Consider the following 27,526-nt stretch of genomic DNA (forward strand, 5'->3'; position numbering starts at 1 on the left):
CATTTAAAATATACTGTAGAAATAATGATTGTTAAATCAATAGCTACAGCGTATTGACTTGCCCGAGAACAACCGTGCCCTGCAGCCCCTATCATCACGCGCCAGCTGAGGGACCCAAACCTAATTGCCTGGAGTTGCACGTCTCCAAAGGCAACTCTTAGAAGAAAAAACATATATTCTGTGAGATGCAATGTTTTCCCCTTACCTAATGGTGACATCTGTTTCAAGACCATCCCCACGATGTTCAATTGTCTTCTGAAATGACATCTCAGTGTTTTCTGGCGCCAGCTGAAAAAAAAAAAGCGCATGAGCAGATCATTTTCAAACACACTCTGGAGGACTCTATAAGTACGTTCTGTCTTTTTGTAATACCTCTGGTTTTTATTAAAGGAGCATCATTATCTTGTTAAAGTCTACTGCTTGTTTTCTTCCACATTAGCCATCAAACCCATCTTGTTTGATGTAACTCAGGAACAGTGTTATCCTTGTTAGCAAAGCCATGCAGTGATGCCTTTGGCATGCATTTCCAAGTGGAAATGTCTCCCCTTCCACCATAGATTTCATGGAAAAAAACAGACGACGATGAGGAAGGTAGCAAGACACAGGATGAAGAAATGATGTAAAATAACTTCTCCAGACCTACCATTGGTGCTCCACGGTGTCCAATGAGGGCTGGCTTTGGTCCAAGTGTCCCCATCTCTCTGATGCAAGGAGAGTACATCCCCAGAGGTATCAAGAAAAGAAAGAGAAGGATAGCCAGGTATGGACCAACAATTATCACCTGAACAACTGAAAGAATTTGAAGGAGGAAGGCTAGAGTTAATCCATGTGGTAACGTACAGGTTTGCCTTGCGGCTTGACTTTTAATACAGCCCTCCATCTAAGTAGCTGTTGGGCTTTGTCCCATCCCTTTTTCCATCCCTTCTTCCCCTAATTTTCACTTTCTCTCCAAACAATGCAACCCAGGAAAACAAACTGGTCAAAGCAAGGACGTGGGCTAAGTCAGGACTGCAGGTTTTGTGCTTTAATTACATCTCACTATGCCTTACAGCAAGACAGGGCCTTAATTTCTTTTTCTTTAGAGGTGGTGCAATGAAATATCCCCCATCTGTAGAAAAACAATCCTCAACAGAAGGATGCTAGTTTTTTTCTTACTCAGATAAGAACAAGCAACATTTTGACGTTTCATTCCCAGTGAAGAAGAGGAGGAACCTTTCTCCTACACCTATGTTACATCCCCTTAAGGTGAATACTCCCCTGGTTCATTCAGATTGCTGTCAGTGACCTTCTGCGTGTGACCTACAGAACCCCACAGACTCTGACTGCATGGCTATTGCATCTCAGAAACTTGCCAACTCATTACCTACGGTCTTCTCTGGAGTCTGTTGACACATTGCCCGAGAGCCCCAGTGAGCCTTCACCTCAGGGAACAAAACAGTTCCTCCGAGAAATGAGCACCTATGCACCAACATGTCTTTCTTGAATGGGTACCACCACCCCTCTGTGCATTGTGTCAGTGGCTCTGAAGGAACTTGGGCTTATACCAAGCTGATGTATTGAGCTGAGAGTCCATTAGGCATGCCGGACTGTAATATCTAGGGTCCCAGCATATTCCCCCCCAACCTCCTCAGCTGTAGTTCACTAAGAAAAATCCTGGGCAGGGAAAAACAATGCTTTCACCATCCCATTCTGTCTTTGATTTTTATTACAAATCAACATCTGCAGATGGGTGTCGTGTAGATAATTTTGGCTATGTGGAGAGACTAGGTCAGAGAAAAACAGCCAGTCCCAGAGCCAGGCTCTCCTGCAGTCGTTCCCGGCATCTGGCCTTGTCCTTTACACTACTCGGTTACACTTCTCGGAGGTAGACAGAACTTGCCATGGAACTGATCAAAAAGCTTTCCCCTATCTCAGCTGTCTTCTCCTGAGATGCACTAGTCTGAAGTGGATTGACTGGACTGGAGATCCCTTCTGAGACAGCAAAGCTGAATATAGCAAGCAAAGGTCAGCCAAGAGAGTTGCTACGGGCTGCTTTCTCCCACAGAGGGCTGACCAAATTTCCATGCATGACTCAGAACGTGGGTACTTCTGCTAATCTCCTCCATCTCAAGGTGGATAACTGCCTTGGTATAGGCCAAAACTGTGAAAGGGAGCATGCAAACTAGTAACGCATCTGGACAGCCACAGGACAGTGCACAGCCCAAGCCCCAGCCCCCCTAATTTCCCTGGGATACACAGAGGCTAAAAGTTGCCTCCAGCTAGAGTGCAGGTGTGGGAGGAGAGGGCTCCCGCAGGCCTGTTTCCCCACACTGATATACGCCTTTTGTCATATAGTGAGCAGGAAGCAGAGCTACTGTACCTTTCTTATCTGCTCTGATGGCATGAAGAGCCACGGGCCAAGACAGGAGGACCATGATGGTTATTGCCCCTATGTGGAGATAGGGAGCTGTGATCTGGCAAGGAGAGAAGAGGACTTTAGTCGAAGGATAAAGTGTGGAGATAGATGGAAACAAATCATAGAATCATAGAATCATAGAATCATTGAGGTTGGAAAAGACCTCTAAGATCATCGAGTCCAACCGTCAACCCAACACCACCATGCCCACTAAACCATGTCCCTAAGCGCCTCATCTACACCTCTTTTAAATACCTCCAGGGATGGGGACTCCACCACTCCCCTGGGCAGCCTGGTCCAATGTTTCACCACTCTTTCAGTAAAGACATTTTTCCTCACGTCCAATCTAAACCTCCCCTGGCACAACTTGAGGCCGTTTCCTCTCGTCCTATCGCTTGTTACTTGGGAGAAGAGACCGACCCCACCTCACTACAACCTCCTTTCAGGTGGTTGTAGAGAGCGATGAGGTCTCCCCTCAGCCTCCTTTTCTCCAGGCTAAACAACCCCAGTTCCCTCAGCCGCTCCTCAGCAGACTTGTTCTCCGGACCCCTCACCAGCCTCGTTGCCCTTCTCTGGACACGCTCCAGCACCTCGACGTCCTTCTTGGAGTGAGGGGCCCAAAACTGAACACAGTATTCGAGGTGCGGCCTTACCAGTGCCGAGAAACCCCAACATGGCTACAGCCTTCCACCTGGATGGGCTCCTGCTGCAGATACCAGCAGTTCAACGTCTCTCCCTCACCTGTGTTGGATCCACCAAACAGCTCTGGAGTCAGAGGAGAGATATGTGCCCCCAGCCAGGCCAGCTACCCAGGCCAAGGAGTGCTCCTCACTGCACTACACAGCTCTCCTTTCTCCTAAGTCAGCCGAAGGGGACAAAGCTGTCCTTGTCCATGAGGATGCAATCGCCATTACTGCTATGCATAATCTGTGAGCATCTTCCAGACAGCAGCCAGTTTAATCCAATCTAACCCAATCCAATACCATCCAGGTAATAGTCATCTCCATACCACACTGCAGCTAAATCATTAAACTGATGTCAACACATCTGAGTAGTAAAATGTGGTATTTACTTGTATGGAATATTGTGGTATAAGAGAAGTAGTTAATCTGGTACATGTCTGATCATGGACATTATTAGACTCATACACACCCTGCAGCACCTAGTTTCACATATTTTCAATATATTCCAGAAAAATAATTCATTTTAATTTATTTCAAAGCATTTAATTCACTTGCATTAGGGCTAATTGCATTTTTTCCTCTTTTTTTTTTTTTTACTTTTAACTCAATGTGTAGATATTTTTCTTGATTTACTAACACAAAATAATATATTCATTTAATGCTCATGCTATATTAGATAATACCTATTGCTGGACAGATAAAGTAATTTGACTTGATTTCTTTGGTCCTAAAGATTAAACAAGAAGATCAGAAGCTAAGAATCACTTCTGTGCTTATCATGAATGCATGTGCAGAGCTGAAAACAAAGCAGAAATAGTTTGACACTGAATGGATGCTCTTCACTCAAGTAACGTTGACATGACACATCTTTCATAAAACTAGGGAAATCTGTCAAAGTAACCAATCCATCGTTTTCTCATGCTCGTCAGAGCCCTGTGGTTTCTGTTCCAGCTAGAACTGAGAGTTATTAAGATATGTGCTAGGAAAAAAATCTATTCAGATGCAAGCCTTTCCTATTGCTTAGTCCATGCCTGAGTCTCTAAGCTGGAAGGGTTGAAGAAAGCAGCAGCCGCTGAGAGATGTTATTGCCTGTGATACTGTCTGCCCCAGACACTTGATACCAACATCTTTTGATTAGAAGCAGGATTCAGTTGCGTAAACACAGGTGCCACCTGAGATGTCCAGGATATTTGAGATAGCTTTGCAGGGCTAATGGACATGACACAGGATCAACAAGAGATTCATGTCCTTTGGGAACAGCAACGGGAAGCCATGTGAAGCATCTCAAAGGACATGAACACCTAAAATAAACAGCACCTGTGGGGAACCCAAAGGCTCTTGTGTCTCCTTCTTCTCATCCACCTCCCCTGGAGTCTGTAAGGGAGAGGAGAAGCTGATGGTTTCTCATTACCTTTGCCAGTGCATAGCCCAACGGTTATCAAACTCTGTAGAGCAGGAACGTGCAATTAACCACACCCTACAAACACCACATCTCAAAGAGACTTCCATAACTCTGGAGCTACTAAGTGATTCCTCTTCCCATCCATATGCGTTGCTCTCCCAATGTTCACAAGCAGTTAGCCACATGGGGGAGAGGTGATATGCCCAAATAACATCTACAAGGCAGCTATATAGTCAAAGGCTTACATACTTCTTCCTTCCCAATACATGTGGGGACCTGGATACTCAGACACTAAACAGCACTGGGCAGCTCTAGCCTCCGTCTTCAGATCTGCTGAGAGTTGAGGAGGTCAGCAGACCATGTACTTTGCCCTCCTGCATAGAATCATAGAATCATTTAGGTTGGAAGAGACCCTTAAGATCACAGAGTCCATCCATTAACCTAGCACTGCCAAGTCCACCACTCAGCCGTGTCCCTAAGTGCCACATCTACATGTCTTAAATATCTCCAGGGATGGTGACTCAACCACTTCCCTGGGCAGCCTGTTCCAAAGTTTAACCACTCTTTCAGTAAAGACATTTTTCCTCACGTCCAATCTAAACCTCCCCTGCCGCAACTTGAGGCCGTTTCCTCTCGTCCTATCACTAGTTACTTGGGAGAAGAGACCAACACCCACCTCGCTACAACCTCCTTTCAGGGAGTTGTAGAGAGCGATGAGGTCTCCCCTCAGCCTCCTTTTCTCCAGGCTAAACAACCCCAGTTCCCTCAGCCGCTCCTCACAAGACTTGTGCTCTAGACCCTTCACTAGCTTCATTGCCCTTCTTTGGACAAAGTCCAGCACCTCAATGTTGTTCTTGTAGGTTGTCCCACCTGACACCAGCGTTCCCCACCTGCTCCCCGAAATCTCAGTGCTGTCCTGCCCTCAGGAGATGAAGCTCTTCTGAGTCACAGAAGACTGAAATTGTGCTAATGCTAAAGCTACTGAACTGGCAGCAGCTGATGAGGGAGAAAGTTCTTGCTCCAGCAACCCTGCCAGCCAAAGGGGTCTGATTTACCTGCCCTGGGCACCTGGAAATTAACAGTACACCTACAATATTTTTGCAAAAAAAAAAAAAAAAGGAAGGATGTGACTTCCCAAACTGAGACATGTTACATCAGATAGCTTGAAACTCAACCTCAGGTCTTGGCTTCCTTTCTCCCGACAGGAAATGTTAAGTCATAATAAAAGTTTACTCAAAACCACGTACCCATGTGAAAAACATTCACCATATGGAATATTTTCTACGAATTACCACAAAATACTTCCATAAACAAGCTGTTCTTTCAAACAGACCTCCCAGCCCCTCTTACCTGGAACGACAGGCGGACAGTTTTCCATTGATCTCCCCAGAGTACTGATAATATGAAGAGGGCTGTGATAGAGAAGCCCAGGACAAGAAAAGTCCCAATCTGGGGAGGCAAAGAAGACATAAATCAGCTTCAGCATTTCTGCACAGGGTGTGCCATCCATTTGACTCACAGGCTTATGTAAGCAGCTTGGACTTGATAAGTTTGGGATGCATAAGCTTGACTATGCCAGTTCAGAGAGAGAGAGAGATGCAATGGGACTAAAACCGGACCAAGAGTGCTATCGATTGGCTTTTCTGTACGGCAAGACTGATCTTAAGAGTTGGGTACCCAAGTCAGCCCTCAAGGCTCCCTCTATAATCACTGGAGAAAGAGAGGAATTTCCAGAGGTGATCCATTCCTGCTTGTTTTATGACGGGAGATGCCTCTCTCTCTCTCTGTTGATGTAGATGGAGCCTAGATGATCAGCTGACGTGAAAACCCTAACCTGCAGATGGCTACATTCAGAAGTGATTAATTCCACCCAAAAGAGACAGCAACACAGCTTTCTTATGCTGTGAGCTGCTTTGCAACAGGCTTCAGCAACAGCAAACGCTCCCATAATTAAGAGATGAGAGTTCACTTTTCAACCAAAAAAGTGAGGAGGTAGCTCAGCCTGTTCTTTGGCTTCTTGCACAGTTTGGTACCAGCACAGTTGTGATGGCAGATGATGTACTCTTCTTGGTACATCATCTGTCTGCTGAGAACTAAGTGCAAGTAGAATGTGGACCAAGGCCCCCTGAATTCAGGGGGATCCTACAGATCAACACCTTAATAATCCCTCCCTAATCTATTCCACCCAAGGATGCAGTCTCAATTTTTTTTACAAATTGTTCTACATCTTTCTGGTTCTTCTGGAAGCCAGTTTTCAATAGCGAAGGTGACTGTGTTTCCATTACTTAAATGACGAAACACAGCATCAAGTATCTGCACATTCAGCTATTCCCTTCCACTGCAAGATTTGCAATCACATTATATTCTCCTCTAAACTGCATGGCTAGAGGCTCATTTTTTAAATGTCTTACATAACCTGAAGAATTTCTTAAGGAGGGTGATTCAAATGCATCATTTTGAAGCCACAGCTCTCTGAGGATTTGTTTCTGCACCTTCAAAACTCCAGGTGGCATTTCCCAAACGACCCAAAGACCAAAAGGCATAGGGCACCAAGACGCCTTGGAAAAGCCAGATTTTTCTTCTGCAGAGATAGCAGCCGCCTTTTTCACTGCTGCTGGAGCCTGCTGCACTGCTACAGAAAATTACACTGTGCTTCTCATGGAAACTTTGCTTTTGTCTTCATGTTACCGCATGTAGACGTGTCAAATACAGACATCTTCACCTGAATGAGTCACCACAAGCTCCTTTGGAGTCAGTGGGGGAAAAAGGTACTTTAGGTGTGATTCATCTCATCTTAATTTAGGTGTCTATGACCAGCTGAATGAATTGCATCCTCAGAGGATTCATTTCCCTCCACTGACTGAAAGGGAGTTTAGGTGATCAGCTCAGGCGGAGATATCATTCTTATGGGTATCTAAAGTCTCCTAAGATTAACCTCTTCCCTCTCTTTCTTCTCTCCCATAATCTAAGATGTTTTTCATGTAGAGAAACACCGCAGACTCAATTGATTTAAAGCGTGGATTAGAGTTACCAGAAAGCCCTGACTCTCCCCACCTTGTGACTCCAGTGTAGGTACAGCTGCTGACCTTCTGCAAGCAAACACATCGCTAGGACCTGGGAAACCAAGAAGAGATTGTTTGCATCCTGGTAGAAGATGGTGAAGTGTGTTCAGTGAGGTACTTCTGGAATTATTTTTGCATCGGGAAGTCACTTTACACTAGGTCTTCCTGCACAATGTCAAGGCTGTTAGCGCGGCAGGTGTATGGAGAGAAGTGTTTATTGCTACAGTAAAAATGCTTCTGAAATGGCCAAGCACGTATCAAGGCTGCCCTGCAGGAACAAAGCCCTTTCATGGGTAACAGATAATTGGGCACTTTGGGGTACACACTTTTAATTACTTTTCTTTGTGAGTACAAACTCTGAAAGAGAAATGATGGCCAGGACCAACTGCTATGGTATGAACCAATACAGCACTAACCTTGCCTATTTTCTGTGCATTTGTTGTGATTAGAGGCATATCAACTATGGGAGAGAGGTCAGGGACTAAAAAATGCCTCCAAAGCACCACAAAAATACAGAGCAGACAGCAAAAGAGACAATGCTTCCACAGTAATCACAGGAAACGCAAGAGACAGGCACATCTCGGAACAGGGAAAACTGCCTTGGAGATTAAAAACCTCTAGTTTTCAGTGGCTGGCACTTTCCTTCCCCCCGACGGCAAGTAGGAGCCCTTGGGGAGCATTCCTGTGAAGCACAGAGCAAACCCCAGCCAGGGCAGAGGACAACCCGAGAAGCCTTGAACACCGAGAAGCAAAGGATGAGGAAAGCCAGTCCATGGCTCTGATGGGGAGTTTCTTCAGGTTGTCCCAGACCTAAGCAACTGATGAACCTGGTCATGAATTTCGACCTGAAGCAACTGATGAACCTGGTCATGAATTTCACCAGGAGAAGTACCTCGCTGCCGTGAAAACGCACAGGTCTATGCTCAGGAATCTGAGTGCCTGGGGTAAGCTTCCCGACCACTGTAAGGGACAGTTTGGGGACCAGTGTCACCAGGTATCAGGGTTTAGAGAAAAGTATTTGTTAGTAGACATCAGCGCTCCACTGAGAAGGATCATTTATGATCCAGGTCCCTTCAGACTGTAACACAGTGGGATTGTGTGAGGGCAGGACATATAGATTTAGGGGAAGGGGCTCTGCTCTCCCAAAACACAACTACAAAGGAATGTAAGCTGTTTCCCATCCAGCTACAAACACACTCTCTTTCCAGGACCATGCTGATTTGAAGTGCCATATAAGCTCAGCAGAGAATACAGATCAGCTTTTAAGTGCTTCTTGATACGTTAGTCTCCTTTAATTGAATCCTGCACCCAGTACATGATGGGTAACCATGGGAGCAGTTCAGAGAGAATTGAACTTTTGCTGAAGATCTTAAGCCAGCCCCATTTAAATAAGCCATTTCAGAAAAAGGAGAAAAAAAGACACTTTCAACTTTGCCCCTTTTCTGCAAGCAATGTTACAAAGACCTGGTCCTTGCCTGAGGTACAGCCAAACACTTATTTCACAGGCTATGTTCAACAGGAGTTCAACTGCTACTGCAGTATAACTTTTGTATGAATGATGCACCACATCGGGGAATGCCATCGGAGGGTGAGCTCATTTTTATCGATGGAAACAACATCTCATTATCAGCTTACAAGAAGAATAATCGCCAGGTTTCATCCTCAGAGGGTGAAGAAGGAATTCTTGCCGTTGCACCACTGGTCACTGTAGGAGAACGCATCTCGATGGACCAGTGAGCTGATGTGATGTGGACAGGGTTTATCCTCTGGCACAGTCAGCTTGAGTTTTCTTTGCTTTCCGTGTACCCCTGAAGCTTAACATCTCAAGCCACAACAACCTAGCTTCATCCTGCTCCTCAAAAGCTGCTTCAGGACCTGTCCAATATGCTCTTCCATGGAGAGCAGTTGCCTCTAGCAATGTCCCACAGGCTTGCACCTAGAGCAGGACTTCCTCAGGCAAAGGGACAACCAGCACCAGCAGGTCTGGCTCTTCCAAACTGCTTCCACACATATCCTGGGATTGGCTAACTGGTTTAGGTGACCAATATATTTCTGACTAGTACTGCTGAGGCTAAAGCAAAGGTCCCTCTTGCCAGTCCCATCATCTCCCTGAATCTTACAGCCTCCAACACTTGCATTCTTCTCTTCTTTAGTATGAGGTGTGGAAGTGTCCCCTCTCCACCATCTACCTGCAAAGTGGTTGTGCTGGGTTTGGCTGGGGTAGAGTTAATTTTCTTCACAGTAGCTGGTATGGGGCTGTGTTTGGGTTTATGCTGAAAACAGTGTTGATAATACAGAGGTGCTTTCATTATTGCTGAGCAGTGCTTACACACAGTCAAGGCCTTTTCTGCTCCTCACCCCACCCTACCAGCGAGCAGGCTGGGGGTGCACAAGAAGCTGGGAGGGGACACAGCCGGGACAGCTGACCCCAACTGACCCAAGGGATATCCCACACCATATGGCGTCGTGCTCAGCATATAAACTAGGAGAAGAAGGAGGAAGGGGGGGATGTTCGGAGTGATGGTGTTTGTCTTCCCAAGTCACCGTGATGCGTGATGGAGCCCTGCTTTCCTGGAGATGGCTGAACACCTGCCTGCCCATGGGAAGGAGTGAATGAATTCCTTGTTTTGCTTTGCTTGCGTGCGCAGCTTTTGCTTTACCTATTAAACTGTCTTTTATCTCAACCCACGAGTTTTCTCACTTTCACTCTTCTGATTCTCTCCCCCATCCCACTGAGGGGGGGAGTAAGCGAGCGGCTGGGTGGTGCTCAGTTTCTGGCTGGGCTTAAACCACGACAGTGGTAATTAAGAGATGCTTTCCAGTAGTAAGAAAGATAGATGGATTCACTGCAAGGGGGATTGCACCTCTGTCTCTCTCTTTTTGAGTGGGTGCACTGTCCACAAGGTTATGCTGCAAAAGGATGGACAATAGACCCTTAATCCCTCTCTACTTCAGCACGGGAATGACCTTGGGCTTATTTCAATACTGCTGGTGAGGCTCAGGCAGGCTCTGAACCCACCACCCGCAAGGACGTGGAGGCAGGCACTTAGACGCTTACCTAAAACATCTGCTCACTTAGTTGTTCACAACAGCAGAATTCAGGTCCCTACATTCACTTTCTGGCAAAAATGCAGCAAGCCAGAACTTCTCTGGTACCCTAGTCTCTTAGGGATGGAGGTTTGAGATCACTTTTTGGACTTCAGTGCCAATGTACTATTTTGAGTTCTTTCTTAGCCTACAAATGCAGAGGCCACAACACACCTGAACCTCTTTATATTGTACAGTCACGAGTCACCTCCCCAAAACCATTGGAACAAACATGGTTGAACTGCAGAGAGGAAAATATTATGTTGGTGTTTGAAAGACTGAACAAGAAAAGTTTTTTTCTTCTCCGCTGAGCATGAACTGTTCTGCAATTAGACCCCTCAGCTTAACCTTTTAGCTCTAATGGGGATGAGAAAATTGTCTTGCAGAGTGATAATAATTGAATTAATTGAAACTGATTGTCTGAAAAAATTACAATGATGCATGTGGACAGAGAGCATCTTTGCATAGACAGCAAGTGTTTTGTTGTGCAGCGTTTTGTTCAGCCGCTGGTGGCCGGTGGGCAGAAAAGTGTTTGCTTCAGTGATTCACAATAAGGTCATGGAAGCAGGCTTGCAGGCTCCAGTTGGGTGCCATAATTAAGGAAGAGGGGATGGTGCTCACAAACAAAACCAGACCTGCCACTGGTTGCTATAAAATCTCTCTGCTCCAGCAAGGGCATCAGTGTGCTCAGTTTTCTGATGTGATGGGCTGCTGATGCTGATGCATCACAAGGAAACATTGCCTGGGTGAAGGTCTCCAGTCCTTCCTGCAACACATGCGGGGATAGTCTCCATCCAACACTGTTCAACCAGAACATGGGATGTAATTCATTGTGGGGGCAACCTATTTGGCCATCAGTTGTCTGAAATGTATTAGAGTGATCCAGCTATCGTATAGTATCCACAGTGATAGATTTATTTAGATGTGGAAGGGCTGAGTTGCACTTCTTAACCTCTGAGGCTGTTAGTGTTTTGCTGGGTGGTTCATCAAAGGCTACAGTGAGAGGTCAGACACTGTGACAGGGAAGCTCTGCAAACAGCGATGGAGGGGTGGTTCCTGGCAGAGTCATTCTCTGAAAGGAGCCCTGCTGGGATGAGCATGGCCAAGCCGCAGTTGTCATCACAAGACCCTGCATGCAGGCGTGTGACTGTTGTGTGACCCTGTATGCTTTGAGATAGTGGGAGCATGAATGGTGGTGGTGAGTGCTTTCCTCGCTCCCCTTTCCTTCGAGACCTAATCCTATTTAGGTAACAGTTCTGACGGTGTGGAGCCTCATGCCTCCCAACGCCCGCTGCTCAACATAGATGCATGCAGCAGTCTTGCCAAATGAGACACGATGTCATGGTGATGCAATCAAGCAGGGTGAGCGCCCTTAGAAATACCCAACAGCTTTGGGTGGGTCGCTTAACAGCTTCATGAAAGCAAGAAGCAAATGGACCCTCACTGCAGGGGCTGTCCCCTGAGCAGAGGTACCCCTGACGTGTTTCTCTTGTAGGACTTGCTTGATAGCATCCAAACTCCTCATATTCTTTCAGGTTTATCTGTGTTTCACCCTCCTGAGGAAGGCAAGTGCTGTTAGCCTCATTAGACAGAACTGAGATGCTGGGAGGAGGAGGATGTGTCTACACAACGAAGAGTGGGACCAAGACTGAACTGAACCATGTAGGACACCAATTTTGCCTCATATTTTCCATCTACCTTTCTGGCTTCATTTTGCCCACCACCAGCCCTGATAGCTTGCAGCCATCACATCCATGCTGCCAAAGACATGAAACTCCTCTAAGGAAGTCCACTGCTTGGACACTGGCTGATGTTTGGATCCAGACAGAGCATGACCAAGCTGACACACCAGCCCCAGGGGTCTTCAGGCTCCTCAAGCCCAGGAAATCATGTGAAGTCCATTTCTAGCATGTGCTATGATGGGTTAGTCTGATCCTGAGGTTGACTCCAGATCCACAGCCTGCTGAGGTATGATCTCAGAGGTATCCATGTCACATGAGCATCTCTGGCAAAGCTCTGAGTTGCCCAAAGTAGCATTGTAACTGCCAAACCACCCACACTGTCCCATGGCCACTGGGAAAACCAGGTAGGCTTTGTTGAATAATAGATGTTGAGCCCTAGAGCCACCAGGGTGTCACAAAATCCTTGTAATTAAATATTGTTATTTGTCCTACTCAGAGCTCAGTTAGTCCACAGCATTTATGATGCTATTGATCACTGTGGACATGGCCAAGCAGCTGTTCTATTTATCACTTTGGTATTTTATTGCTAGCACTAGAATAAAATCACTATTTGTTTGTACTTCAGCAGGGACAAAGGACCCCAGAAACCTGTTGAGTTAGGCACTGCATGAACAAAGCAAAAACAGATTCCCTGCCATGAGCAATTTACAGACTGACTATATGATGACGCATCAGGGACTGGGTAAGAACAGCAGAAATTGATGATAAAACCTGGTTGTCTTGGTCACAGAGGTGAGACAAAGCCATAACCTCATCCTCAGCACCTGGCATTTCAAAATGAAAGCTGGAGCAGGCATGAGACTGAACTCCAGTCCCTGGAGTTAAAGTGATTTCTGAGCCTATAGCTCTGGATGCAGAGGGTGGAAACACAGATGCAGGTCTGTCTTTATTTGGGGTGGTCCCTGTGAGAGAAAGGACAGGGAAAAAGGATGACTAGGTAGAAATTTTAGGAAATGCTTGCTTTTGGTACGTTTCCAGTAACCAAAGCAGACAGCAGATCAGAAGTCTAGAGAAAATTTCACAGGATTTGGAGAAGTGAAGATTTCAGGAACGTTGCCTCTTTGGGCATAAACTTCAGGAGCATTTTGTGACCACGTCTGCAGTCTCTACCTGGAGAGAAACCCTCCAGCAAAGCAGAGAGAGCCAAGGCAGCTTCAGTGATAATGTTCCCCTTCTTCTAATGAGCATTTTTCTTCAGGATTAGAGGAATAACTCAGCTTTGACGTCGTATCACCACCACTACGTGACTCAGAGCCCCATACTTCCCTGCTGTCAGAACAGCAGTCTTTAGCTTCCCCTAAATCAAGATCCAGCCGCTGCTGGCACATCCTCACTTGGGTTCCAGGAGACACTGGACAAATTCATCAAAGGGAAATCATTGAGAGAAATCACAGAAACTACATCTGGCTCAGAGACCCCCAAGCTAAAACTGGTCATCCGCAGGTGGACGTGGGGAGAAAGTACCATAAACACTCGTGTTCCCAGTCTTCCCCAGGTATCCACTCTCTAGGGATCATCTGCAGGGCTACGCTGAGCTTTGGTCTGACACATTAAAGCCATCCCCATGTTTACTTTTTAGGACTATAAATCATGGTCAGCTGACAAGGAGCATTACTTACCAATAACAGCGTGATGTACGTGAACAAGATTGCAGCCACAATCAGGAGAACAAGAGACCAGAGAAACCAGAAGCCCAGGTTCCCATAATTATACCTAAAAAGCAATAGAATGTTACGTGTTTGTGTTTAGTACATGGACTGGAGGGAAACAACAGCCCTGTTCCCTGAAGTTTTGAAATTTTCAAAGCAATAAAACAAAGAGGGAGGGAGGAATAACCTACCCTGTAACATGCAAAAGTGGTTAAGAGCCTCCTTCCCCAAATCCATGATTGCATTAGCCACCAGGCTAATACCGCAACGTGCTGGGGTGGTAAAATACAGGACCAAATGGATGGCCTTGCTCCAGAGGAGCCTTGCTCCTAGGCTGACTGTAAGACACAACTCCTTGCTGCAGACGAGGCAGCCTGGGGAAAGGGTAGGACGACATGACTCAGGCCAACAGCCCACCTTGTCTGCCTGCGGTTGTGTAAGGCACTGCAGCCAAAAGGGGATTCGAGTCAGGTTTTGAAGGAGAAAACACCAGAAAGCTGGAGGAGCTGCGGAGGGATTGCCCAAGGAGAGAGAGAGGGGAGCTTTACTTTTTACCCAAACGCTCAATAAGGACGAATAATATTATTCATCCCCATAATATCTGAGCTGTTTTAATTTAATTTTAGGGGCCAGATTTGCAGAACTGTTACCTACGTACTGCAGAAGGAAAGGATTTGCATAAATCCCTGCCAGTTATTTCTTACTTTTGAGCCTGGGAACATGCAATTCTCTTTGCAGTGAGATAGCTGGTGCAACGCCTCTGATGCCAGCCACTACATCTCTTCAGAGGGAACGGGGGGGGGGAAAGAGTCAGAGAAGGAAAGGAAAGAGCTATTTAGTCCCCTTCACTCACAATTTTTGTGATGATCATTCTCCCCTTTCTCCCAAATTCACACTTACACCCAAAAACTGTAGCCAAGAAAAGTGCAGAGCCTCGGCAACTCTGAAGTCACTGGACATTCAATTTGGATGCTGTAACCAAGAGTTTAAGGAGCCAAATCTTTGGCTCATGGCTAAAGTGCCCTGCTGCAGCACAGCTGCTGGGGAGGGTGCTCTTCTCTTCCCAGCCACCCTGGGGACCTGCCCGAGGAGCGGGAGAGGAGAAAAAGATGGTACTTACCAGTCAAAATTATTGTAGTCATTTTTCGCTTCACCCCACATGTACAGAAAGAGCAGAGAAAAGCAGAAAGCTCCAACAAGCAATGGGAAAAACACGCATTCCCGCTGGGGAGGGAGAGGAAGGACAAGTGGTCAGAGCCTTATCTACCCCAAAGCAATCAGAGCAAATGGCAGATACTTTTAGGCTGTCCATAAAACACGTGGCTTGGTGCTGGACATCCAGAAGCAGAGATGGAGATGACTTCCCCCCTTGTCCTCTGTGACCAGGGGGCTGGCCTCAAAAGCATACTCTGCAGTATTTATTTTCAGGGAAAACAGATCTCCTGACTTCACAAATGAACAGGATTTTAACCACCTCGTGTGAGAGGGAATTGCACTATGCAGCAGCCCTCTTTACAATTTTTACTGCACACCCAGCCCAAATTTTCCTTCTTTAATTTGATCCTATGGCTTTGAGATGTTTCACTGGCCTGGAGAGTTTGGTGCAAGGTCCTTTCCTGCCACCACACATTTGTTAGCTGCGTGGTGGCACGGAGAAACTGAGCCTGCCCTGGAAACACAGCAATACACCCATCGCTTAGAGCCAAAATCTCACAACCCAACAGATCTCGGTGGGCTCCAAATGATGTTGGGCAGGAGTGCCTTTGGCCCACAGCATCAACCACTTGTCAGCTTGGACCGACCTGTCCCTACACAGAAATCAATGTCTCTGCTGATTTTGAGCTGATTTACCGTCTTGCAGCAGCATTTCCCAGGCTCGGTCTTTCTGCGCTGGTACCGCTTCCACCGGCAGCTGTAGAAACCAGCCAGGCAGGAGATGAAGGGCTGATGCTCATACCTCTGTAGCAAGTGCCGACGTACCACCTTCAGCTTCCCAAACTTGATCCTCTTGAGGCTGGTGGAGCTGGCCTCCATCTGAGTGGCTTTATCTCATCTTCCTCCTGAAACGAGACCACAAGTTTTATGGGGATACTGCAACCCTCCTTTCCTCTTGGCTAAGCTTTTCATATCGGAAAAAAGAGGGGAAGTTTTCTCAAGAGGATGCTGGAACCAGCAGGGAAGGGTGCTGAGGACACACCACCTAATTTTATATACCTGAGATGTCTAACAGAAAAGCATGGTCATTGCAAGTCCTCTCAGCAGTCAGCGGTGCTCCTGGTTGTAACTGAGGTGCTCTGAATCACCTCTGAGGGAACCTCTGCCTCTTCTTGACTACACAGGGAACTCTGGGGAACGAAATCGCTAACTTAAGCACTCTGTGCAGATTCTCAAATTATGGCAGATGAACCTGAGCCTTGGCTTATCCATGGGAATTAGTTCAACCTCATTGTGACCTGTCTGCAACCTGCTACCAATTTAACTAGCTCTTGTAGGAAAGGGACTAAAACTCTCCAGGTACACAGGTCTCTTGTCCTGGCCAAACTGCAGCACTGCAGAGGCCGATCCCTTAGGAAAAATTATTATTTCCTGACTGAAATAGCTTTACTTGGCACAGTTTTTTGAGGGCAGCAAGGGTAGCTGTAAAGATGCACACATGGGAGATCTGTTCGTAATCAAGATTTTATCCAAAGAACTTGGTGGTAAATTGCAACCGATGTAGTTAACAGCGAAGCAAATAGCACAGGGGTTTGTGCCAGCAAAGGGCGGTTCACCCGGCGGGGCACTGTCAAGACCGCAGGGAAAGATTTAGGAAAAAAAGTCTTGCGTTGGCATACAAAGAAACACCATTATCCAGCGCTTCTTTAGAGCACAGAGATAGCCAGAGACGTTTTTCTGTCGCATTAAAAAGTGCCATGTCCAAATCCAGGCATGTCTGCTGCAGATTCCCAGCCTAGAACTCCAATTTCCCTGGTTCATCTCACGCAATAACAGTCATTTAAGAACCAGAGTGAACAATTTGCTGCACTATACACGTGGATGAAATGCACATGTAAATTGTTTGCAAATAACTCTGAGCCCAGTGTGTCTTTGCAGACATCAGTGGATAAATCCTTGCAAATCGACACTTCCAAAAAACTGATCAGTTTGCAGAAGGCACAAATAAAACAGAGACACAAGACACAAGTTAAAACTGAAATGACGCATCCCTCATACCCTTTCCAAATGTCCCAGTCTATTGGCAGCTGGGGTGCAAGGAGAGAGGATGGAAATGAAACAAAAGGGGTTTCAGTTTGGACTACTACTAACTGAGCGGTGTCCAAGCGTGCCGTGCCCTGAATGCTCTCCTGAGACAGGCGTGTCTGCCCATCCAGGACCGTCACAGGGAATCACACACTCTTGGATGCGGTGGGGTCAAGCCATCCCTAGAAGCTCAGCAGTATCGGATCTGGGTACCAGTAGGTCACCCCATAGTAAAAAATTGATGCCAATCTCATGTGGCAAGATGGCGATCCTGCTCTTGAATTACCCAGAGCACAGACCGGGGGGGGGGTGCGGGCGTTATGCCACCGGCGAGTGGTGCGGACGACAGCTGATCCTGCTGTCTTCATCAGCCGTCCTCAGGCAGACCTGGCATAAACCCAGCAATTACCGAGTTACCCCAGCCACATCTTTTGAATACATTTGAACCTTCAGAGCTCTTACCAGAAGGGTGTCGTGTGCCATGGGGTTGCGGTATTTGTTACCTCCTACGAGGATCCCTAAACCATGAGTTTCCCTATCACTGAACCACAGCATCAGTTCTTCCCCAGCCCTTCTCCTTCAGCAAGAGGAATTCAGGACACTGGATCAAAATCAGCAGTTTTTGCTGGCAGAGGCCATGAGGTTTGTTACTCACATTCCTGCTTTGGGCACAAGGCTCACACATCAATATTTACCTATGAGCACATAGGATTTGACAGGAAAACAGAGATTACAGAGACCTCAAAACACAGTTTGCTCCATCTGGCTGGCTACAGCAGCATGTCAGGTGTTAAATGTAGGTGTTAGTCTACCCCTCATAAAAATTGGCAGTGATGGAGATCCCACCAGCCCCCAAGACAGGCTAATCCAGTCTGAACTAGCTCTAACATTAAAAGGTTTTTTGTTTTGTTTTGTTTTGTTTTCCCAGTCTAGTCTCCTGTGGTACAGTTTAAGCCCACTACTTCATGCCCTGTTCATGGTGGATATAAAGAACAGTTTAAACTTTTCCTCTGTTACATATTTCACAACTGTTTGGATGTCTTCCCCCAAGCCCTCTCTAGACTGAATAACCCCAGCTTTTCTAGTCTTTCCTTGTAGTTCATGTTTTCTCCGCCTCAGAGCATCCTTGTATGGATTCTCCTTGCATTTCCCATGGTTTTTGGCACATGGTAGCCATGACAGGAGATGCTGAACAACCCACAGCCCCTCCAGGGCAGACCTGTGTGCCCATGGCACAAGCTACTCAACACTGGCAGCATCCAGTTTCTGTCACATATCAAACACATCATCTGGCCTTGGTCATCTGAATGTTTAAATAATTCACCCTGGGCTCACGCCCGGTGGCAAGGGAAAGGTGTTTTCAGCTTTATGCACCAGAGCACTTAAGAACATCCCTATAATTAAGGATTTAATGAACTCCTGCTTTAGTCTTCCCACATAAGTGATCTCTCCAAGCCCGGGGGTTGTTGGGGAAGGGACCCTTCATCGCAGGGGAGGCTGGAGAGGGAGGAAGAGAGGAACACACCCTCCTTTCCACAGCCACCTCCATCAATCCCCAGCCCTCCCAAAAACATCAGGCAGGCCAAAGAAGAACAAAAACCTTTGTGTGTCACATCCCCTCGATCCCCATTGATCCTGTTTTCCAAGGTGTTTAGCAGTACCACTACAGCAATAACACCTTTCAGTATCAAGAGATTCAAAGAGCTGAGCCCGGACACTTCAAACAAGGTCCTCAGGGTATGGTGGCACCCAGCCCTTGCCAAATTTTGGGAAGCAGCACTTACGAGGCTTAAGTTTAGGCATCTGAGTTTGCAAATTCTGCGCCCAGGAAAACAACTCTTTGGAGCTGTTTACAAGAAGGAGCCCACCACTCTCTCCCATCCTTTGCCAGCATCTGTTCTTACTAGGGGATGAGAGCTACTGTGCCTGAAATCCTCCTCTGCTCAAAAGAGAAATGGCTATGCACAAAAGACCTTGCAGTCACCTGCCAGACCCATCCAGAAATAGAACCAGAGACCAACAGAGGCTAAAGAGCAGGGAAGTCAATATACTTATATCACATCTAGTGGGATGAGCAAGCTCTCGTCCAAAGCAGAAACCACTCTGCCAAGCCCCAGGTCATGACTTGACCCGGGGATGCTCCTGCTCCCTCCGAACGTACGGGACTCACATAGGAAAAAACAAACGGGATACTTGGAGCCACTCTGCCCCACAGCTGTAGGGGACTGCTGGGTCTCTGCTGGGGAACAAAGCACAGGAGATGCTTGAGACACCAGACAAAAGGCAATGCTTGTGTGCTACTTCACTCTGAAAGCAGTGACTCTTAAGAAGAGCTCATCTCCCTCTGCAGCTCTGTGGGATGCAAGTATCTGCGATGGATTTACACCGTGCCGTGGCTGCTATCAGCAAACACTCCAGTGGCGACTCCAGGAGAAGTCCAGAAGAAACCCCTCTTAGTGGTGACAAGTCCCGTGTGAGGATGAGGAAGGCAAAGGCAAACACAAGGGCAGCCAGAAAGGTCCTTCTCGGCTCAAGATGTACTCAGATCTCCAGGCACCCCTTTCTTCTCTTTATCTGTGTCCTTCCAGACAAGCATCACTCCTTCCCTTTTACCTCCACACCATCTCCGAGGTTCAGGTGCACCTCTATATGCTCATAGATTGTGTTTAATTTAATGCAAGCTCCCTCCTTACGCCTCAGCCAGTCTTCAGGTTCTCCATGACCCTCCATCCCACAGTTTCCTCCTTGCTCACAACTTACCAGCCTGCTCTTACAGCTGCGGTGAGGCACTCAGAAGCCATAAAAACATCTCTCCCAAGGTCTGGCTGAATCTGCCATGCCTCAGACCACATCAAACTTCGAAGCGTTTGAATTCACAAGCATCTGACCCTAACAAATATCCCAGCATCTGGACCCAGCAACCACCTAACGGGCAAACAACACCACAACATACGGTAGATGCGGAGGCCAAAAGACAGGGGGGCTGCATTAGGATTTGGAGCAGTTCAGTCATTGCCAGGACGTAGCAAGAGGCCTTAGAACTTGCTTTGCATCTAGATTTGAAGCAGAGCGCTCCTAAAATTTAAAAGTCGTCTGCAATCCCTGCCCACCTCTGCCAGGCAAAGGTAAACGGATAGAGGAGGGAAACAGCAAACCTGAATCCATTCACTGGGAAAGCCACGGGAGCAAAGAGCAAGCAGGAAAACGGGCATCAGCAGGAGAGCAAAGTTTAGGGCTCCTTAGCAAGTGAGCTATGAAAGCAGTAACATATGTTTTTCAGCTCCGTAAACCCAAGAGATCTCAGGTCTTTCCCTTGCAAACAGAGACTTCGTCTGCTCGCAGATAAGAGCCTCCGGAATCGCAGGCAGTTGAACAGGGCTGCTCGTTTCCCACTGCTTGACAGAGAGTGAGGAAAAGCATGAGAAATAGCCCCGGGGGGATGATGGAGGAAGGAGCAGGGGAGAAAAAGCAGGAAATATATTCAGCTGTACAGGCTGAATGCAGATAGTACTGCAAGTGGAGCTTGCCTGAGAGGCCAGTGCACAGGCAAGAGAGAGTGTCCTTGTCTTTTTTGGTGCTGTAAAGCCGGGGCATTCATCTTTCAATGGGTAAACAGGTACAGCAGCCAAATCTGGCATTGCCCTGTAGCTTTTTCTTTGGACCTTTTAAGTCCATGCTTTCTCCCCCTCCTTTCTCCTGCATCTGCCCAGCTTTCTCCAACACAATATCCTACAACATGTGGGCGGGTGGGTGCAGGGCTCTTTCCAGATGTTACAAACACACTTCCCAGTCAGCTGCAGGTAGAGATTTGGGAAGAAAAATACATGGGTACCAGCAGCCAGATGAGGGACACGGAGATGGTTATTTCTCAGCACCTCGGCATGGTGAGCTTGCCCTGAGCATCTTGGTGGCGTATGAAGCCTGATGCAGGCAGGAGATAGGGGTGATGCCCACTTTGCCCATGCCACCATGTCCAAGGGATTTGGAGAGAAAGTGAACCTCATGCTCGGTGGAAGAGGTGCCCTGAGCCTGAGCTGAGCCTCCCCGGCACCTGCAGCTCCCTTGTGTGGGGACTTCTGGTGCCGTCCCACCGCTCTCTGGGGCATCGTTTCCTGCCCTTCCACCCGGGAGCCTTCCACAGCATCATACCAACAGACGCAAAGGAGTAAAATCAACCTCCTGGCAAGCTGCTGGTTGGTCACCATCTCCACGGGCTGCACACAGACCTTGCCACCAGTCAGAAAAGCTCAGCAAAGAGCATCCCTTAAACCTGCATTTCGAACCTATGGAGTCTGCCCGAGGATCTGGATCACAGCCTAGGATCCCTTTTATTTCACCATCAGCTGCTTTTCAGGGAATTAATGAGGTTTAACACAAGAAAAGAAAAAGGATCAAATAAAATAAAGCTAGTCATAATCTCCCTGTGATAGGGAATATACTCTATATCCTTTCCTTTCCCTGGCAGATGATAATTATAATTTATCACTAAGACTTTCAACAGTTTCTTTATAAGCCCTAATTATACCTTACTTCTGCGTGGGATCCCAGGGAGTATGTGCAGCCTGGGACAAACCCATGCAAAGTACGTCTCATGAATTGATGAGCTGTTGGCTTTGAGGTGGAAGAACGCAGCCATTAGCACAAAGAAACAATAGGGCTTAACATGGGAAACAACAAACGAATGTGCAAGTAGAAGGGGTTAACAAGGAATAACTGCTCCTGTGACTGCAGGGACGACATTTCTCCATTTCATTTGTTGTAGTGCACCTCCAACATGCAATGGCTGTGGTTTTTAAAGCTATGGGGAGGTTTCCACCAAGGCTAATGTCCTGGGTTTTGTAATATGCCACCACACTTTGAACAGACACAAATAATCAAGCCCATTTCAAACAAATGAGCCTATAAACAGAGCTGAAATCCTGCCTCCCTAGGGTTGCACAAGGGACTTATTCCCGTCACAGAGGACTCTCTGCGCTGTGGTCTAAAGGGCAGACAGTCAGCAGGAGCTGTGCTGGAAATGGGTGGTGTGGCCTGCTCAACAGTCAGTCCCTCATCTGTGGTCGCGTGCAAATGCTTTAAGGCAAGGTCTTCTGAGGCAACCAAGCGATTTTGCGGGGTCAGTTTGACAAGCCCTTGAGGAACCCCCATTGCTGGGGATGAGTGACATGGGTTTAGTAACACCGCTGCCAGCCCCAAACTTGTACACATACCCCTGCATGGTGATGCAAGCCTCACTCCAAGGTGGGACCTATTCACCTTAAAGCAAAACCAGACGTTGGCCATGAGAATTTCGGGTAGAAAAGGTACCTTAATCCCTGGCTTTATTCCAGAGTGACCATCACAGGAAATAAAGCTCCACAGTTGAACCACATTTTCGCACGGATCACTTTTCCCTCTCTCCTAACCCTCCCCCAAAACTGTTTGGCGTCTCTCTATTCCTTCAAGGTACCTCTCTCAATAGTCTCTCATGTTTGGAGCATGTTTGTCCCCAGTGTGTGGTCCCCGGGGATGACGCATTGTCCACAACCACTTGAAGAAATCTCGTTTAATCACAATCATCGTCATTAGAAATTACAGCTGTTTTTCTTCATCTTCAAAGCACTTTGCGGGCTACGTTAACAAATGTGTGCTCAGGAAATTATTGGCCAAGCCTCAGAGCATTTACAATGGATTTTATAGAAATGCTTTCAGCTTCGTATGGTAACAGGCAAGGGGAAATCATCGCTTTTGTGAAAGGGTCTCACGGCACTACAATAGATTTTTCCCTCTCGTTTGCTAGGAGTAAAATGAGTGTTTTGAATACAGCTGATGAATAGTAGCTTAAAAAAAAAAGGGAAGAAAAAGAAGGGGTGGAGAAAGACTTTTCACAAATGCCACAGCTTTGGCTGGACTCAAGCATATTTCTGTCTGTTATTATTACTCAGAAACCTCCCGAAAGGGCCGGGTGGTTTCGGTTCTGCAGAGGTTTGCGTGCCACCGGCATCCCTCCGTTGCAAGGAGCAAAGATGTGGGTCTGCCACAGATGGGGATGATTTCGGCTGGGGAAGTTTTCCTTTGAGGAGGAAGAGGAGGTTATTCCCAGCACAGCTGTTCAGTGGGGTCTAGGTTTAAGTTATTTTTGACGGAGAGCTTCCTTCTAGAGAGGTCCACCTCACCTACCTGCTGGAGAGGTCCTCCCAGCCCACTCTGCTTTTCTTCTGGAAGGTCTTGCCCACCCCAGCCCTCCTTGTAGAATGTTGCACCTCCCCCCCTTCATTCTAGAAAGTCCCAACAGCCCCAACTGTCCTTCTAGAAACTTCCACTGCACCACTCGAGCAAAGGCGGCCACAGGCAGCCCCCAGCCCAGCGTGCTTGGTGGCCATCAGGCTATGCCAGACCTCAGTCTCCATGGTCCCAAGGACTAAAGCTGCAGCCGCTCCATCATGGTGGGTCCAGGTGATGAGTGGGCAGGAGGCGTGCCAGCCCTTGCTGCTCCGGGGAAGGGACGCTCCAGTCTCAAAGGGAGGAAAGGGTGATCTGTGTCCAACCCAAGGTGCTCTCCTAGCCCCAGGTGGCAGCCACTGGGGGGATGGTAATGGAGGAGAGGAGATTCTGGCCGAGGATAGCAAAGAAGCCCCAAAATCCAGCATCAAACGCTGACCCAAACACAGCAGAATTTTGTACTTTCATGTCTGTTTTCCACATTTTCCTCTGTACTAAAAAGTGGACAGGGCCCCGTTTGGCCATGGAAGGGCCTGAAAAACTGGTACATTAGAAATTAGCCTCAAAAGAGGTCAGAAACAGTGACCTTTCAGCTGTGACCACATGGAGACCTTCCACCACCCAGCCAACTGTTGGTCCCAGCTGGGAGCAGCGAGATGGCTATGTCTAGGTGTCATTTTGCTCACCCGAAGAAGGAATCAGGAGCATCGGTGAGCTCATACCTCCAGGTCAAGCCCAAAAATGGAGACTCAGCATGGCCAAATTGGGGTGAAATGCTGCTCCCCACACTGCAGCGTGGTCAACAGGAGGAGGGAAGAGTTTTGTCCTCACTGCACTTGTGGCTGTGCCACATCACCAGTAGCGATGCATGCAGCCGTGCTCAGCTCATCCCTGGGCGGCACGTGGGGCACGGCCCCGGGCTTTGCCCCTGGGTGGCCCGCGGCTTTCTAAGAAGTCACTCTCCCACCATTGAAAAGCCACCATGGGGAGGTAAAAGTGCTTCCACAGCTCAAAGCCTGCCTGGGGGGAGGAGGAGGAGGAATAAATCCCTTGGAAAAAAAAAAAAAAAGGAGCTTAGAAAGGGGGGAAATATTTCTTTGAAGATAAATCCTACTTTGTGCAGTTCAGCATGCCCTGGCTTGGGTCCCTCTCTGCTCCTGTGAATGCCTAAGCAGCTCTTTGTGCCCTGCTGTTAAGGGGAGACAAGGAGATTGGGACGCAGCGTGGGGGACCCTCTCCGGCCCCACAGCCCAACCGAGGGCAGCGCACCGCCGCGAGCTTCGTCTCCGAGGGAAGACTTTGTCCGTCAGCCAAGAGGAGGGAAGAAAAGAGGTTTGCAGATCGCATACCTCTGCCTGGCAGCTCTGCAGAGCGCTATTCAGCCCGGACAAAGGACGGGGGCCCTGGACGGCCACCGCGCCAAAGCCCCCAGTGCTGGCCCTCCCCCAAGCTGTGGATGTTAAAGTTCAGACCTTGGAGCAAAACACCCCTGCAAGGAGGGGAGGAAAAGGGAGGAAAGGATGCTTTCTGTTCTGCTGGCCAGAGGTTTCTCTGTTTAGTTATCTACAGCATCTAAATGCATGAGGGCTGGCCCATTTTTGCACCATAAGAATGTGGTTCTGCTGTTCCAAGAAGAAAATCCTTTCTAGCTAATTAAACACTACCACATTTCTGCATAAGCCATCTCAGAAAACTTTTGAACCCACTTCGGAGCAAAAGGATAGTCTGACACACAAGATCCATGCTCAAATCCCCTGACCTAACACCAACCTATAGACGCAGCAGAGCCGTCACCCCGAGCCTCAGTTTCCCAACTTAGCATTGCACCAACAGCGCAACAAGAGCAGCAGATGAGGCCTGTACAGCTCATTTGATTCTCATCCATCTGCTGGTGTGAGCCATGGAGTCTGCTTAGCAAGGCAGGAAGACCAGTGGGTTTCATTTTGTGGGCATCACCCTGTGCAGACAACCCGTGGGCAGAACCTTCATGGACCTCCTCAGGGCCCAGGCCACCCAGCACAGTCAGCTCTGCTGGATCAGCACCCAGCAGCACTCACATCCTAGCAGCCTGGAGAAAGGGAACAATTTATTTAGTTGCAGAGCTTGGGGTGGGTGTTTTCATTCCTCCCTTGGTCTTCCTGGAAGAGCAGTTGGACTCATCTCCTTTGTGTTTGAACGGTCGCCCTGAGCTCTTGGTACAGCAAGTTGAAGAGAAATGGGCACAATGCAACTCATCCAAGGGCAGATGTCTAAATAGGCCAGATGAACTCTCCCACACATGTCCAGGGTGCCAGGGCACGAACCCAGCCCAAGACGAAGAGGCGTTTGTCACTCAAACCCAGTGAGCCCAGTTCAGCCCTGTGACCCTTCCAGCTCACCTTCAAGGAACTTCTGCATCCTGGGCTTCACAAGCTGCCTTGGTGTCCTGGTTTCGGCAGGGATAGAGTTAATTTCCTTCCTAGTAGCTGGTACAGTGCTGTGTTTTGGATTTAGGATGAGAACAAAGTTGATAACACACCGATGTTTTAGTTGTTGCTGAGCAGTGCTTACACTAGTCAAGGACTTTTCAGTTTCCCATGCTCTACCGACTGAGAAGGCTGGAGGTGCACAAGAAGCTGGGAGGGGGCACAGCCAGGACAGCTGACCCCAACTGGCCAAAGGGACATTCCATACCATGGGACGTCATGCTCAGTACATAAACTGGGGGAAAGCTGGCCGGGGGGGCCGCTGCTCGGGGACTGGCTGGGCATCGGTCGGCGGGTGGTAAGCAATTGCACTGTGCATCACTTGCTTTGTGTATTATTATTATTATTATTATATTATTATTGTTGTTGTTATTATTATTCTATTTCAATTATTAAACTGTTTTTATCTCAACCCACAAGTTTTTCTCACTTCTACTCTTCCAATTCTCTCCCCCATCCCACTGGGGGCGGGGGTTGGGGAGGAGCGAGCGAGCAGCTGTGTGGTGCTCAGTTGCTGACTGAGGTTAAACTACAACATTTGGTATGGGCACCGAAGCCCATGGCTACCTGGAAGATGCACCCATAGAAAAGCTCAGACCAGGCAGACATCACCTACTGGGATGAGGAAAGAGTTTACCAGTATCTGGGAGAGCCAGGCACCGCCAAGCACACGATGGACCTTGCCCTGCTCAGTTTTCCCCTGCTCGGTTTAGCTCCTCCGGTGCTGGGAGCCAGCCCTGGATGTCTGTGCCTGGGTCAAGGCACAAGGGCTCTGCGGTTACAGCTGGCGGCGACAAACATGCACCGGCTCAGTGCCAGGAGCCAGCAGGCGAGCCTCTGACATCCCACACAGGCTCTCCTGACACCAGCCCTGGTGGCACTTCCAGATGACATTTTCTGGACCTTTGTTAAAGCCATTCTCACCTGTAAATTGTGTTTCACCTCCAGCCCACCAAGTGCCTCTTTCCAAACAGCAGTTTCTGCCACTTGCATCTCACCCCCAGCTCTGCAGGGACAAAGGCGGATGGGGCCACCTGTTGTCACCCAACCAGCTGCATGGAGAGCCCAAGGACACCCCAGTGCCAATGGGTTGTCTCCTCCTTGGCTGTGGGTCTATCCCTGCTGCCGTACAAAGGGTAGCCACAGAAACTGTCCATGCGGGGTTACATGAAGCAGTCATGGGGACCACAGATGGTCCCATGGGTAGGACCACATGGAAGACACCAACAGGCTTATTGAGGGCAGTAGTTCCCAACCTTACAGGGCCTCACTCTCACAGAAGGGCCAAAAAATCCTCCCGAAAACCAGCATTCACCATGAATTGCAGCGGAATATGGGACAGGTTCAGCTTGGTAGCAGTTTGCCAACTGGCAGCAGGGAGGGAAGGAAGAGGTCGCCGCCGTAAAGCACTAAGATAGGGGCTGGAAAATCTGGGGGATGGAGAAGGTAAAAGAGTTGGTCATTCACCTGTGTTTCTTGCAAGAATTGGGTTTTGCGCAACCAAAAATTCTTAAAAGCTTTGCAGGGAAAGAGAGCACTTAGGATAGAGCCACCCTGACCCCACAGAACCTTTCTGACCGCTTTAAGGCATGAATCAATT

The 27,526-nt window shown here is 48.0% G+C and overlaps 1 protein-coding gene across 1 annotated transcript in view; it reads right to left on the reverse strand.

The window, feature by feature from the left end:
• GDPD4 (glycerophosphodiester phosphodiesterase domain containing 4) overlaps positions 1–27,526 on the reverse strand; it is a 40,681-nt gene that overhangs the window by 7,345 nt on the left and 5,810 nt on the right. The window contains exons 2-9 of the mRNA XM_009286130.2: positions 15,872–16,080; positions 15,141–15,244; positions 13,991–14,084; positions 7,535–7,594; positions 5,831–5,929; positions 2,360–2,453; positions 644–789; positions 206–288 (exon numbers count right to left, since the gene is read on the reverse strand). Of these exons, the coding sequence (XP_009284405.1) occupies positions 206–288; positions 644–789; positions 2,360–2,453; positions 5,831–5,929; positions 7,535–7,594; positions 13,991–14,084; positions 15,141–15,244; positions 15,872–16,054 (863 nt within the window). The 5' untranslated portion in view covers positions 16,055–16,080. The remainder of the gene's footprint in view (positions 1–205; positions 289–643; positions 790–2,359; positions 2,454–5,830; positions 5,930–7,534; positions 7,595–13,990; positions 14,085–15,140; positions 15,245–15,871; positions 16,081–27,526) is intronic.

Source organism: Aptenodytes forsteri, unplaced genomic scaffold, assembly GCF_000699145.1.
Source record: "Aptenodytes forsteri isolate BGI_AS27 unplaced genomic scaffold, ASM69914v1 Scaffold231, whole genome shotgun sequence".
Taxonomy (NCBI): Eukaryota; Metazoa; Chordata; class Aves; order Sphenisciformes; family Spheniscidae; genus Aptenodytes; species Aptenodytes forsteri.